This window comes from Anomalospiza imberbis, chromosome 1 (genome assembly GCF_031753505.1).
Source record: "Anomalospiza imberbis isolate Cuckoo-Finch-1a 21T00152 chromosome 1, ASM3175350v1, whole genome shotgun sequence".
NCBI classification, from domain to species: Eukaryota; Metazoa; Chordata; class Aves; order Passeriformes; family Viduidae; genus Anomalospiza; species Anomalospiza imberbis.
In genome coordinates, this window is record NC_089681.1 from 24,114,299 (window position 1) to 24,130,644 (window position 16,346).

Genomic DNA, 16,346 nt, shown 5'->3' on the forward strand with positions numbered 1-16,346 from the left:
ATTTGTAAATATTGGTGCTTTAGAAACAAAGAAACAAACAAAACCCAAACAAAGCCCCTAGATTAATATTCCTACTTCTAAAAAATTTCAAAATAACATTCAGATATTCTATTCCAGATAAATGTTTTGTCCAGCAGGGGGTTAAGTGTGTTTTGCAGACAGAGAACAGATACACAATACATTTACAGAATTTCATGCATTAAATAAACTTAGGTAATTTTAAAATCATCATTAATTTTGATAACATTTGAATTAAAAGCTCTCTGAGGCTAAATTACATTTATTATTTATTTTTGTTCCACTTTTCTGTTTTCATCATTCAAGAACCAGAAGTGTTTATTTTACTGGCAATATTGAAACAATCACATGATTTTGAGTAAGTCTTTTGAGATTGTTTGCAAGTTTTTCGCTGCTGCGTGTCTGCTTTCCCCCAGCTGGGGGCTGGCTGTTGTATGGAAAGTCCAGCCACGTCACGGAAAAGCCCTGTCTCTGATCAGATGGGCTTAATATAAACCAGGTTTGCTGAGAAAGAATTAAAGAGGCAGTCCCAAAGCAGGAGAGGATTTACTTCGGCAGAGCTGCTCAGTGTGTCACAGCCCACCGAGAGCGACGGGCAGGGGGAACAAAGGACTGGACTGGCTGCGGGAGCCTGGCACAAGTAAGAGTGGATTTGGACCCGGTCTTTTCCTGGAGCTGCTGCAGACCCAGGCAGCTAAATGCAGTATGGGGCAGGAAAACCAGTTTGAACTTGGAGCACAGTGTGTGACAGGGACTCATTTGGCTTTTTTAATGAGGGATGACAATTTGTTAGAAGCTAAATTGTAAAATGTTTGTGTTTGTGATGGTTTTGTGAGTGACTGCTTGTTGCAGGTTATGAGTTTGCTGTTTGAATGAGATCTGGATTCTCTCATCTGGTCTTTTCAATGGGGATACTGAAGGAAAAAGTGCATTTTAGCATTCAACCATAACAAATATTTAATTTTGTTTGCAAAGAAGCCTTTGCTTAGAGTGTGATTTCTTATTTCGATGTATTTCTTACTGACAGAGTTACTGTGACTGGGACCATGCAAACGGTCTCCTTTTGCCCCAAAGTACTGCACATCACAGAGAAAATATTGTGTATTCTGTAGTAAATCCAGACAGTGCTTTTTCTATATATTTTGTCCTAGGTCCTGCTGGGCATTTATTCACAGATGTTTTCAGACAGTTTTGTATGAAGAAGAATAGCAATTTGTACATGTTGCTTCACTGTACTTTTTATTGTTCATCACTTATTATTGAGGTTTGAAAGTGGTTGGGTGAATTTTATGGACAATTATCCTATTTACTGATATGGAGGAGAGAGCCAAGAAACATCAGATACATCAGATATAGGGAAAAAAAGAAAAATGTCTAAATAATAGTTCCTTTGGGAAGTGGAGTGCATCAAAGTAACTTTCCTAAAAATGGTAGGTGAGCCTGTGAGAATGACATCACTCTTTTCTGCCTCCAAGCAAGGCAAAATAGAGTTTGCTGAGTAAAATGTAATTAAGAGCTATGCTTATGTAAGAAGAATGAACCTATCTAATTAATTGTGCGATAATGAAGTTATTGATTTAATATCTATAAATTATTGAGCCTTTTCTCCCAGTTGTATCTCCTGTAGAAGCTATAACTTGTACCTCCTCAGAAAAGATGTTGGATTTCACTATGTCCTCCCTCTTACCAGCCAAAAAGTCACTGTCTGAGGCAGAATCATTCTTTGTTTACCTGGCCACAGACCAGACCCAAATCCACCCCATCACAGCAAAACTTGCTTGCATGACTTTTTGTACCAGGGTTGTCTCAAGAGTGCAGTGAATTATGACTTATTGCTTTCCCAAGAGTTTCAGCTCTTAACTGAGTCAATGAGAAAGATGCTGTACACCCAGCTGCACCGGCAGCTGGAGGCAACTGAGACCAGTGTCTCTGTTTGTCCCCAGTGATGCCAAAAGGAGGTGAACATTGCCTGTACCACAGGCAGTCTCTCGTCAAGGCAGCAGCTGCTGTGTAGGACCGGTGTGGTGAGCACTGTCCCCTCCTTCTCCTCCTGGGACTCAGCAATGCCTCCCTCTTTCCAGGACTGGGCTGCACTCAGCACAGCCGTGAGCTAGTAAAGGCTAAACAAGATAGGATTTAGCATGTGAGGGTGGTATTATCAACAATCTCTGTCTCACTAGCTAATAACTAAAATATTTCTTTGTGCACCACCAAGTGCAGAAAGGCTAATTTTTCTTTTCTCACATATTAAGTCCCTACAGAGGAGCATGACGTGGCCCGGTGAAGCTAGTAAGAGGCCATTTCTAAATATTTTGTGGGTAACATTTGTGATTTCCCTATTTTTCACTAGGGGTTAAAAATGACTCTCAACAATGTTACCATGCGTCGCACCCACAGCAGCAGTCTGCACCAGCAGCAGCAGCGATGGAGCATCCCTGCTGATGGAAAGAATCTGCTGGTCCAGAAAGACTCCAATGAGTACAACCCACAGAAACGATACACCATCAGTCCTGATGAATATTACAGAAGGAGCTGGTCCTCAGAGTCATCCGACTCCGTCATCTCCTCCGAGTCTGGCAGCAACTGCTACCGGGTGGTGCTGATCGGGGAGCACGGCGTGGGAAAGTCCTCGCTAGCCAACATCTTTGCAGGGGTGCACGACAGCATTGACAGTGACTGTGAGGTGCTGGGAGGTAGGTAATTATGTCCTGGGGTGTTGGTGTTTGCTTGCAGTCAGCTCTGCCTGTAGTAATTGGCACAGAAAAAGAGAGGCTGTTTAATGTAAACCAGAAGTAACAAGTGTTTGGGTCTGATTCTCAAAACTGATTGAACTCAAGCACCTCTTTTAAGAAAAGAAGAAAGCAAAATAAGATGAGTAAGATCCTCTCCAACAATGACTGAAAACCACTGAAAGAGAACAATTCAGATTCCCATGACATTTCATTCCAAAATACCAGTTGGAAACTGCCTCATTCCTACCTATGATGATGAGTCATCTTTAGCTTTCATAGCTAGTCCAACATTTGTGCTACCACTGGCATCACAGGGCTGACTCTAGCTTTCCTTGTGAGAGAGAAAACTGAAGGTCCTCATGATTTACAAGAATTAAATACTTTAAAATCATATATAAAGAAACAGTCACTTCCAAAATATTTGCCATTAGAAGTCATCTCAGCCTTTCTGTATAAACACATCACTGTAGTACAGGCTGTATGGACTTTGAGTAAAATATATAAAATTTTGAGTAAAAACCTTGCTTCGTGTTATTTGCACAGTATGGGCTCCTCCAGGAGGAAAAAAAAAAAGATAAAGGTCCTTCAACAGAGTAGGAAAATTCCTGTTGCTTGTTTCCCTTTGGGGGAAAGACACAAGCTGTAGGGTTCTCTTTGATGCTTCCCCCTTGCTTTACCCCCTTGCTTTGTTTAGGATTGCAAAGTGTTCTTTAATCCCAAAGATCAGACTGTGCAGAAGGTGAAGCTGGAGCACCAAGTCCTGAGCTATACTGTGTGCAAGGTGTTGATGTGGAAGGGCTGTGCTGCCAAGAAACCTGCTGTGTCTCCAAGGATGTAGTCACTGCGGCTTTCAGGGGACATGCAGTTTGCTGCTGGGTTTTGTTTGTCACTGTTCGGGGCTTTCTTTGTCTCTCTCTTCTGTCTCCTGTCTATATTCCCTTGGTGTGATGGTACCAGTGCTATCACTGAGAATTTCTGGGCTTCTCTTCCATACTTCAGTGGTGCATAGGCAGGACAACTTCTTTTCTGCATGTTTAACTCTCCAGTTAGGGGAAGTTTTGCCCAGGATTTAAAAAAGCCCAGTATCAGGAAGGTCAGACTCACATTTTCCTTGCTTGCGGTCTCAGACTGGGGACACAGAGATTTGTGCCTTTGGGGGATTTCAAATTCACTGATTTAGGCATGCTCTACCTTTAGCTTCTGCCATCAACTTTTTCCATATTTCTACCAGCTCCTCAGCCTAGAGTATCTCTGATAAAAATTTTCCTAGCGCTGAAAATGACTGAAGTAGAGTAAGATCCTTGGACAAGCCATCAGGAAGTGCAGCTGATTTGCTTTGCGCACCCCTGTCGGGCAGTTTTCTTTTCCTTCACGTGAAGCCATGTGGTTTCCTCTTTCCATCGCACTCTCAGCAGCATTGCTTGGAGTATAGCAATGACAGATTTTCAAGGCCAGCTCTGAAGAGATAATTGGAAGTCTTGCTGTTATGTCTCTCTTTTTTACTGTCACCTTTGAAAACAGCATGAAAAGAACTCACTTTCAGTGTGTTTTATATTCTACAGAAGTTCCTTAGGACTGACCAAGGTGCAAATGAGTGCTGAATATGACTATTTAGGCATAGTATTTTCAAAGAGTGTGATTATGCATTTGTAGCTTCTCTATATGTAATGCAGTGCAGAAGGAGTCTTCTGGATTTTGTCCTCTGGTGTGCATGGAGCTTGTTCTCACACAGATGCTCGGTCACTTGAAGGAACTATTTACTTTAGTTTTACATACTGGAACTTTAGCTTACACACTGGAAATTTAATTACATGAGAGGATAGTTTCAGGGTAGCCAGCTTATAAAGGAGTACAGCTGCTTTTATGGAGAGGCTTTGCTACTGACTGTAAGACAAAGCTAACTCATGAACACAAGCCTCGTACTCCTGGGACCTCAAGGGAAACAACTCCTAGTGATTAGCTCTGTCTTTTTAGTCTTGACATTTTAAGCATGGGCTCATTTTGACTTTATTTTAAATGTGTAATATTTTTAGCTTATTCTTTTACTGGGATGTAGATCCCTATCTTTGAAGAAAGGCTCTGATTACAATTTAGGGGAAAGTTCACTTCATCAGTGCACAACAGAAGTCTTAGGAGGTTAGACTGGTTAGACACAACCCTATCTACAAGTGTGGTTGGGAAAGATCCTTTAAATGCTGTAGTACCTTAAGACCAGCTTTTTTTTCACTGGCCACTAGTGTGAGATTAGAAATGAGTCCAAACCCCTCACTGCTCATCACCCCCAGCTTTAGGGAAAAGAAGAAAGACTGGTATTTGAAGCAGATTTCACAGCAAGGCTTGATCAAAATTCAGAGTGGCAACAGCCCCCTTAGATCAAGGTAGAATTTTACCACATGGCATTTATAATCTAGGTATGAATTTTTATGGTGGCAGTACAAATCACAACAATAACTGACCTGTGCTTTTTTCATTTTTCTGCTATTTGACATCAAAGGTGATAGGGAAACTGTGTAATGGGAGAGAGTGTGCAACAGAGGTCTCAATCTCTCTCAAACTCAACAGCTGTTGTCTCACAACACCCTGTCCTCCTCACTTGGTAGGCTATTTGCTGTACTGCTCTCAGCAGCAGTGGCTGTTCACCCGTAAATTGTCCATGCTAAAGCGAAAGCAAATATTTTCCATTACTCAGGCTTGCTGGACTCTGCTGCTCCCATGGGGCAAATGTTCAGCCTCTGGTTATTTCTTCCACTAGTTCTATTTTCTCTCTCCCACATAAGATAAAGAGACTATCAGCCAAAATAATGAACATTTTGTTTCCTGCTCTTTCAGCCTCCTTCATCTATCATGGAAAGTAAGGCAACCAATAATGGACAGAGTGCAGATTCAATGTGGATGGAAATGAGGCAAGAACTGGATGTGAGCCAGCCTAAAATTTGGCTCAAAAACTCTGTGAACAAATCCCCCACATTCAACAACTTGGATTTTTAAAATGTATATGATGACACAAAATAATGTATCACCAACCTTTCTGCTTTTCTTTCCAGAAGACACGTATGAAAGAACTCTGATGGTGGATGGGGAAAGTGCAACTGTTATTCTGCTCGACATGTGGGATAACAAGGTACTTTAATTTGTTCTAGTCAAATGCTGACAGGAAAGTGTATATGAATAACTGCTAATATAAAAAGCAAGTTTCCTTTGGGAAAGAAAATAGGTGTTTTCATACAGTAGAGTCAGGGAAGATATAGGATTAACCCTATGTCACATCAAGGCAAGCATGCCTAGTGGCTCTGCACTGTAAGCCTGAGAAGTACAAGTCTTCTTTTTTTTTTTTTTTTAATGATAAAACAAAATATTCAAGATTTCTTTCCAGACCATTTTCATTCCAACCTAAAGCCAGCACAATAAATTATATGGGGCAAGTTTTTGCCCTCCTTTGTGGTGAAGTATTCATACCATCACCACATTGGAATTACTTGTAGTATAACTGTGATTCAAACCATATCCATTACAGTTTACAGCAGGAATGCATTTGGATTCTCTAATGTTTGACTTTCTAAGTAAAATCTGCTCTGGGCATAACAATGTCTGACCATTTAATTTGAACAGCGTGAGGGAGAATGGATTCGCGACCATTGCATGCAAGTGGGAGACGCCTACTTGATCGTCTACTCCATCACAGACCGAGCAAGCTTTGAGAAGGCCTCTGAACTCAGAATACAGCTCCGCAGGGCACGCCAGAAAGAAGATATCCCCATTATTTTGGTTGGCAACAAAAGTGACCTTGTCAGGTGCCGTGAAGTTTCAGTGGCAGGTAAGGAAATTGTGAGCATCAACCCGAGATAAACATTAAGAGTCATCTAGTAGCTTTTGGACAAACTGCAGTGCTCTGGCTGAAGGAGTACCTTGTGGCCAGGACTAGGCAATAAAAGAGTAATAAAATAAAAGAGGGCTGGAACAGAAGGCAGAGGACTGGGAAGGGTCTGCCAGGTCCTTAAGCCTTCCTTGGTAATACTGTTATATATCAGATAATCCCTTTTCTATATTTATTAAGTACCATCATAAATGGGATTTCTTCCCTTCCAGCTCCTAGTGGAAGACCCCTGCAAAATGTGATTTCTCTGGTAGCTGGAAACCCTTTGTATTCCCAATGCATGTTTATGCATAAAAAGTTTAGCCCCCTTTATTCTGCTGCCAAAAATTCCCTTCTTTATAACCAGTTCTCTGTCCTCCCTAACGAATTAAAATTCCCTCTCAATCTTCGTTTTGCTAGTCTGGGCAGGAACTGTGCAGCCTTTCAGAAGAGGTCTCCTTATTGCCTTGCTTTGGGATGCTAAATCAGCCTTCCCTTGGCTGCACACAAATGAATAACCACTAAGCCCATAAATAGGAATGGAGAGACTATTGGGAACACTGCTGCTGGCTCTCAATATCTGCAGTCAGTAAAATATCTTCTTGTAGAGTCTTCCCTGAAGCTCAGGTGACACACTGTGATACACAGGCATGCATTAGATGTTCTCGTCTTGGCCCATCAGAAACATGGGTTCTTCTCCTCAGCATTTTCTTCTCTCTGCAGCTGTTCTGCTCTTCTGTTTCCCACTTGAGCTAGACTATTTTCCTTGCTCTGTGGATGTGTGCAGTTCCTCTGCATCCTGTCACAACTGCCCCAAGCGAACAGGTTGAACTGAGGGGTTCATAGGGTGCCCAGGGTTGCGTTCTCCTTCCTTTTTGTCCAGCTTGAAAGTTCTTTAGAAAGATGGCAGGTGTCACTTTAATGGCCCGGGCAATGAATTCACAGCAAGCCAAAAATTGGCTTGTGTCAAAGATACCTGTCAGGTTTAGCTTAGGCTCATGTAATTGAGAATAAGAACTATGATTTCAGATGTACCCCTAAAGCCACAGACACCCTTTATTAAGGGTTTTGTACATGTGTCTGTTCTCACTGAAATTGCCACAGTTCCAGGGCTGTGGTTTACACCCATGGCCCATGAAGGAGGAAAGTGCTCTGCCTCCAGTGCTGTGCTGTATGCCTGCAGAGTGCCATCATCACCCTTCAGTGCAGCTTGAGGGAGTCTGCATTGCAGATGGCCAGGTGGTATTGAGGCACTGCTGACCTCCCAGCCTTCAGTGCCTCAGTGTCTCAAGTCTGTCATTCTGCGCTACCTTCATAGCCAGCAGCGTGGGCTGGGCTTTACTGGGAGGGGATTTACCCCCCCTTCACCCTCCATTTCCTCTGGGAAGCAGCTGTGACATAGGACAGATGGATCCTGGGTTAGCAGGCAGCATCAGGTGATTAAAGACTTATCTGTGCCTATATCAGGCTTGAGGAATTCCCCAGTGGCTCTGACTCCCCTGCACATGGCAGCTTGTCCCTGCTCCCCACCCCGGGCCTTGTGACCCCCTGTAACGTGTCCACCTTGTCATTTTGCAGAGGGACGAGCCTGCGCCGTGGTGTTTGACTGCAAGTTCATTGAGACCTCAGCAGCTGTGCAGCACAATGTGAAAGAGCTCTTCGAGGGCATCGTGCGGCAAGTCCGGCTCCGGAGGGACAGCAAGGAAAAGAACGAGAAGCGACTGGCGCTACAGAAACGGAGAGAGAGCATCCCCAAGAAAGCCAGGCGGTTTTGGGGCAAAATAGTTGCCAAGAACAACAAGAACATGGCCTTCAAACTCAAGTCCAAGTCTTGCCATGACCTATCAGTACTTTAAGAACACTGGACTCTGCCAGAGCTTGTGGCATTTTGTGGACATGATCTAACTTTGTCATAGGACAATCAATCAATCTATATTAGATTGGGCTATCAGTGACTTAGGTTCACAGTTGTGATTGTGATGATATGTGCTGGCATAAGAACAGCACAGTGCATGGAAATAGCTCTTAGCTCTTCCTTTTTTTTTTTTTTTTTTTTTTTTTTTTTTTTTTTTTTTTTTTTTTTTGTCAGTAGATTTAAAAGAAAAGTATAGACCAGAATGACCCAAAATTATGCTGGGAACTGTTCTGGAGTACACCTATTCTTTCTCCTCTTACTTTTGGATACTAGTGTAAGAACCTCAAACGCCGTAACTTGGGAAACGAATACTACTGTCTTTACTTTTTCTCCTCATTCTTAATATTTCTTTTTTAAAACTGTGTAAAGAATTGAGGAACTGACTGGAGATTGGTCCCTTGTCAGTTGGCTGGTCAGGCTTGAGCACCCACAGCTGAAAAAAATGCATTTTTGTAGAATAACCACAAAGACACCTGTTTGGTATTTTTTCTTTATTTCAAGGATTAGCTTCAGTGAGTTTACACATCTCTTACTTTGAAAATATTTAAAGGAAAAATCCTACAGTCAAGCGAATTTTCCTCTCATGTTATCATATTATGGGACTTTTAAAAAATCATAGTAAAATTAAAGTGCAAGTTGTATCAAAGTGCATCAAGTGCAGGATGCCAAACCTTTAAAAATCACCTGAGCTTTTTTATGCCACCACATGGACTTCTTGTATCCATCCTTGGCCTTTCTCTATGCCAGAGCTATGCTGTATTTATTGTTGTGCAAAATAACAAGCATTTTAATGTTGAGGGGAAATGTATTTATTACCAATTTTCTTAAGATAATAATAATAATTTTATTACTGTTTTCTATCTAATATCTTTTTTCAGATATGCAAGTTTTTACTTACATGCCTTGTAATAAAACAAATAAAATATATGACTGCCTTTGAGCCTCACTAGAAAATCCCTAAGAATGTTTTCAAGTACAGGAAAGATTGTGCATGCTGAGCAAGTTTGCTGCTCGAGAAGTGCAGTGAGGATTCCTTGCATCTCTGAACACAGGCTGCATAGCAACCTAAGATCTCAAGGCAGGAAGCAATAGGAGCCTCAAAGACGAGTGCACAATAACCCTCACATAAAAATGGTGTTGTGGTGAGCGAGTTAAAAATAAATCACTTCTATCAAAGATATTGGGCCTTTAGCCTGGAACCACTTTAGAAATGTAGATGAGTACTGTTACCCCAGTTTTGGAGATGAACAGAAGTTAAATGCTACATTCAAGGACAGAAAGCAGGTAGCTGCCATGGTGTGCCCTAATCCTCACTTGCTGTTGGGCATATTTGTGCTATTTTCCTCTTGGCAATGCTGGTCAGAGGTACAGTCATTACATTTTTGGCCACATGACTCAGAAAAGCCAAATCTCCAGCCTGGCAGTTCATCTTCCCAGATGATGAAGGCAAAAATGTGCAACACTAACAAGGTGAAACCTGGATTCCTCATTTTGGGCTGCACAGTTTTCATGTACCAAATGCTCTGGACAGGAATGAACCTGCTGAGTGTTTGCCCACAATTTCCTCTGCTGAGGAGATGACTTCTAGCAGTTCTCTATGGGTAAAACATCCCATTACAGAATGACTCAATGCTTGTGGGGTATTAAGATCTCCCTGGAAGGAAATTTCTGATCTGGAATAAAGTGTTGTCAAGAACAGAAAAAAAAAAAAAACAACCTTTTGAAATGAGCACAGACAAGATCCATGTTGGTGGATTTTGGATGAATGCTTTTGAGCTCTCAGCATGCAACCTAAGGTCAACCCAGAGCAATCTAGAGAATTTTGTTTTCAGAACTTTTTAACTCTCAGAACCTTTCCCCCATTCAGAAATGAAAACAAAATTGCACAAATTAATTTTTAATATTATATTTATGAACTGAAAGTATAGCTGTATGCAAACAGCACACTTCCTTAATCTATTCTACATCTGTCAGGCTACAAATCTAAACCAGGTTTTGAAGAAATGCAAAATGTCCATGTTGATCATATATACAACCCTTAGGAATAAAAGCCATCCATGTTCCTAACATTCTGATAGCAGGATACATCGATGGCATGATAAAAATTTGGAATTGCCAATAAGTTTTCATATCTTTGCTCTTCTCCTTCCACTCCTTCCAAGATAACAGAATTTCTTTCTAAAACATATGATTTTTCAAAGGAAAAAATTCAGTGAGGTAGGCCAATTTCCCAGAGATGTCACAAGCTGCCACAAAAAGCTTTGCAGTGGGCATGGCATGTCACCTGACTTTTCCTATTCACAGCAAGCAGACATTACTGCAATTCTGTCTTCTGGGGCTGCTGCTGGTCTCTGAACAGCACAGTACTACCTTTGGAGCAAAACAATTTAAACACATGCCTCCACCTTTCATGTCCCAGTCAACCTCTCACCAGCCCTTTGGTTCACCCTGCAGGCTCCATGCTTGCCACAGGCGTTCAGGCAGAGCGTGGGGGAAGCTGTAGGGTGAAAGTCCACAAGCAGCAGCATCTCCTCCATGGAGCTGTGGGTCATACCAGGGTGTGTTATTTCTGACCTGTGGATGAGGAGTGAGAGAGCTGGTGCTGAGCATCTCCACTTTGCACATTTCAGGGTCTTCTTGTTTTGAACCTGGTCTGGCCTGGTCCTATGGATTGAATGTCCACCTGGGACTGCAGTGCCTGAGATGCACTCCTGAAGGGCACTGTGCGTTCCACCTGAAGGAACCCAAATCTTATGCTCTGATCTTAATGGCTACAGCAAGCTGGGTATGGAGGAAGGGCTGGGGCTTCCCCTTGCAGCTCATGAGATTAATCTGAGTCATGGTTTTAGCTGATCATCACCAGATTACCAAATGCAGCAACTCTTACTATATATAAAAGCTAGTGTACCTGGAATGACCGATTAATACTAATTTACTCAGGAATGCTATTTCAAGTCTTTAACGTCTTTAACAGACCCTCTGTTCATCTCAGATGTGAGTGTCCAAAACTGCGGAATGGATCAATCAGTGATTCTAATCACTGTCCTGCTATTTATTAAGTCAGGGCTACAATGACAGATCCTAATGTGATAATTACAATGCTGGACCCAGAGATTTGGCAGAGGCTGTGGAATACGTGAGTCACAGCACTGAGAGCACCAAGGCCAAAACAGCAAAAGTCACTGGGTCCAAATAAAATAAAAGAAAATAAGTACAGAAAAAAAGAAGTCTAAGAACACACAAAATGCCAATTATAGTGAAATAGCTGTTATAAAAAGCTCTCTTCAAGAAGATAGATCAGATTTGTAAGAGGAATTACAGAGTATGTCCAGCTCTGTAATCTTTAATCGTGACAGATAAACTGCACGAAGAGAAGTTTACTTATGCTTTGTGAGAAAACACACTCATTATTATGGCACTGTGTGGATTTGCATGGTGCTACAGGATTTTGGATTTGGGAGAATTATTGATAAAATTTAGTTTAGTAAAAGAAAGATATTTTCAATAAAATCAATGGATGTACTGTGGATTTGACCCTCACATATCCATGCCTTTCAACATCAACACCATGGAAAGCTATAAAGACCTGAGTTCTCTCTCTTGGGCTTTTTGGGGTTCAGATGCAAATGGGAGAAAGGGCTCCTTACACCAGCCGACTGGTGAAGATAATGGGATCTACAGAGGGCTGCGACAGAGGAAGGAAGCAGTTGAGTTCTGTGTCTTTACAATCTGCTACAGCTCTTCTTTCTCCCTGGGAAGGCTTTTCACGGAAAGCTGCGGCATGCAGAGAAGAGACAATGTACTAATGAGATCCCTGGACTAATAAACTATTGACTCTCCAAAAGCAAACCCTGCAACTCGTTTTTTGCAACACCTCTGAAGACTGTAGAGCTGAATGCATCATGTAAATCATTCCTGTGTCTGACTCACAAGCACAGGAGATAAGTGCCAGTGTGAGCGCTGGGGCTGGTTCTCCTCTGGCTCTCTTTCCTGGACTAAGTCATTGCTCAGTCAGACAGACAAACGCTATGGGTTGAGGTGGTGTTCAGCACACTGTAGGTTTTATCAGATGTGGCTTCCAATTGCATTAAATAATATTTAATGAGACATGTCTGCCTTGCCTGCAGTCCCCAGCAGTTTTGGTTCATTGTGGAAGCACAGGAGAGAGGAAAGAACCAAACAATTTCTTTTGTGTTTTTTCACTTGTAGGACCCATGCAACAGCAGGTTTGCAGTAGCACCCAAGACACAGGTGGAATCTTGTGTTAAAATCTTGCTAAAATATCACATTGCTGGGCACTAAAATGTCACGTTGCCAGCACTTTTAAACATAGCAGACTTTGTGGGAGGTTTATAGAGTGACTTTTAATTATCTAAATGTAACCCTCTGCAGGTTACATGGAGAAGCCTTGTGTCTACCATTGCTTCCAGAAGGGACCACGGGCCAGATGTAGGGATGCAATGCAGGGTAGGGATGGCTGCAGGAAAAAGGGTGAATCCTGGTACACAGTGTGACCAAAGAGCCCATGATGTTAGTGTGCAACCTGACAGCTTCCCCACCCGCCCCTCCTGGTACTGTCACTCCAGAAATCTCCCACAGATGTTGCAGCAAGCCCCACTCCTCCCGCAGTGACCACCTCAAACAGGGGCCTGCAATACCTCTGCATTTATCCTCTGCAACCACAAATGTGAGATCATCAACGTAATGGGGATTATTTTGCCTAGAGCCACTGAAATTCACTGTGCAAGTTACTTGTGATTTTAGCAGTTTTGCTGCAACAGGTTCCCTGCAGTCAGACAGTGAGGACAACTCACCCACGTCAGAGCACCCAGGTCCTGTGTGCCTCATTTTACAGTGCTACCTGGAACATGGTTAATAATTTGCTGAGAAAATGATTAGTGTAATACACTTCCTCCAAGTCTTGAAATTTATGCATGAGTCATTTTGAAATGAAATGACTTTCTAAGTAGGAGTTGTTTCTGATACTCTGCTTGTGTGCACTCGACAGCCTCCTGTTAGACACAGGGTGCCCAGAGCAGACCTTTGACTGCTCTTTGGGCCAACAGGAGAAAGGCAGGTGGGAACTTTCAATGAGAAAATTCAGACTGTCACATGGATACACTGAAGGATGCCTGACTTCAGCTCCTGCATCTGTACTAACAGCATGCAGGGACCAGCCTTTCTTTCCCACTTGCACTTGGTGGGTGAGGCAAGCTGGGACACCACGTCCCCCTCCAGATCTGGCACTGCCCACCTGAGGCGTGGTGAGCAGTGGGAGAGCAGAGGGAGCAATGGGAAGGCACTGGGCTGGTATCCCTCCCATGCAGGGATGAGGGGAGCTTGGTGGCTGCTCCTCTGGAGGAAGGCCCTCTAGCTCCACTGAGCTTTGCACTCATTCTCTGATGTTGTGAGTGTTTCACTGAATTCTCACTGGTCGAACTTCCACTGAGCTCCGAATGGACCGCAATAAGTTTGGCATGGCCAGGCCACTGTTTTTGTGTCTGCCTTTGGCTTTCAGGAACATATGTGTATTTCTACAATCCACAGCTTTGCTCTCACATTGTTCAGGATGTATTTCCTCTCTGTGCACCTTGAATCCCTGAGCAGTGTCCTGTGGAATGCTCTCAGGCTTTGCTGCCACAATGCCATTTTATTTGCTTTTTAACTTTATTCTCAGTCTTCTGTGCTTTAAGGTTTTCCTCCTCGTCTTGGTGCAATATAGTGTCATGAATGGCTGCATTTGCTCCTCCTTGCCTTGCTCCATTCCAAAGTAAGCCACTGAGGCTGGAATGCTCCCTCAGCACCCACAGCAGGATTTTTGTCAGCAGTAGTATTTGGAAGTTGCCCAGCCCCACCAGGATGTATGGCACACGGACTTTGACAGAAGCAGCTCCTCTGGCATCTCTGCTGGGGCTGGGATGGTGTGCCCAGCTGATGAAGCCTTGGGAACAGAGGTGGCCAGTGCAGCCAGGCAAAGCAAATTCCTTGGTTTATGGACTTCAGACTGCCCCTGAATAACTATGAAAAAAGAATCTAAGAACCCAGAGAGAAGGACGGCAGCTGCTGCAATGATGAAGCATAAGTTATCAGTGATAACTCTGGTTTCTGGAGGGAATATCCTTGTTCCTGGTCCACCTGTGGGTGGTTACAACACTCTAGAGTGAGGTATGCTATGTGGTAGAGGAAACCCTACTCCAGAACTGTAGCCTCAGTCAATGTGCAGGTTCTGCCACCGTGCAATTGCAGCAGTGATTCTGTCTATCCTTGGCAAAATCTTTGCCAGCATTTACTGCAATACAAGTAAATCAACAAACTCTTCCCTCTCTAATTAAAAAACTAATTTAGCATGATGGCAAGTGAATACATGTAAGACATAGAGCTATGTAGTGTTGAGATTCTGACCTTGAAACATGAGATTAAGACTTTCACTTGTCTTCAGAAGTCACATTGTTGCCTGCATGCAGTATATATTTGAAGCAGTTTCAGAAGAGTTAACCACATTTACAGAAATAAAATACCATATGCAACACGTATTTAAAGCAGTTTCAGAAATATTAACCACATTTACAGAAATTAAATAACCTTGGTCAAATATTTACACATACACCAAAATCTATGGTGAATACTAGCCTAGCTAAAGAAAATTAAACTACTTTAAATGAGAAAATACTGCAGTGTTTCTACTGTGCAGATTCCCAGACCTGCATGGATTTTTGTGTAGCAGAAGCCTCCCAGCACAGCACCTCTGAACATCCCTGGGAAGACCACGTAGCACCGTGGCCCTGCTCTGCTTGCTGAGGTCCTGCCTTCCTGGGCTGTGTCAATACCTCCAATGCAGCAGGATTGCTCTCCATCAAAATTTTTGCTATTTTGCAACAGCCCTTTGCATCAAAGGTTATCAGCAAACCCATGAAGCCAGTGGTTCTGCCCAGCTGGTCTGACAACAGCGCCCTGGCTCCAACAGCTTGTTAAGGAAGCTCTTCTGTCAGACCAGCTCTTCTGTCAGACCCTCTGGCAGTCACGCACCCACCCCCACAGGCTTTCAGTGCTGGGACCGACCCCCTTTGCAGCCGGCAGCCCCAGTGACCCCACGGGTGCACCTCTGACCCCTGCACGTCCCACTCCCATGCAGCCAGACCAGATTTCCTTAGCAGCTTGATTCCAGATCTCCCATAGCAGCATCTCAGAGCTCTGACTCCTTAAAGTGATTTAGGAGTGGTACAACAACAGAACAACAGAGCTGCTCAGGCTCAGAGGGACCCTGAACAAAGGAAACCCTGGGTTTTCATGCCCTGACAGTCTATGTGCGTGTTACTGTGGGCTCTTCCTTGCTGACCCCCCAACTGCTGCTGTCTCTGAGTCTCTCTGAGTGCCTGATCACCTGGCTGGTACCACAGGTGCCCTGGCCTGAGCTACTTGCATTGAATGTATTTCTCCACTGGCACAGCTAGAAGCTGACCCCTGAAGCAAAAATCACCTACAGAGATCCCCAGTGGCATGCAAATATATTTCTGGAAGACCTCTGATAAAATACTGGAGGTTTTTTTCAGATTGGGTGAAAATTAGTAACAAAAACTTAGAACAGTGCTACAGGTACCATTATACAGGTATAATGGAATTGTGCTAAAGATATTGTGTTTGTATTACGCATATGAGATAAAGAGCAAATACGTAAAAATAAATTAAGCACTTATGAATTTATATGTTATATGACTAAAATCTTTATTATTTATAATAGACAATAAAGATATGCTATTTAAACTGGATTTATTTAACATTTATGTAACATTCCCTTATATTTGTGCTTACTCAACAAACTGCTTTTCTT

At 42.9% G+C, this 16,346-nt stretch overlaps 1 protein-coding gene across 1 annotated transcript; it reads left to right on the forward strand.

Annotated features, from left to right (window-relative positions):
• The first annotated feature begins 460 nt into the window (after positions 1-460).
• GEM (GTP binding protein overexpressed in skeletal muscle) lies at positions 461-9,453 on the forward strand. The gene is made up of 5 exons (XM_068184850.1): positions 461-658; positions 2,369-2,711; positions 5,795-5,871; positions 6,360-6,564; positions 8,182-9,453. Exons 2-5 carry the CDS (start codon positions 2,378-2,380, stop codon positions 8,457-8,459), a joined length of 894 nt encoding a protein of 297 aa, XP_068040951.1. The 5' UTR covers positions 461-658; positions 2,369-2,377; the 3' UTR covers positions 8,460-9,453.
• Positions 9,454-16,346: the final 6,893 nt, after the last annotated feature.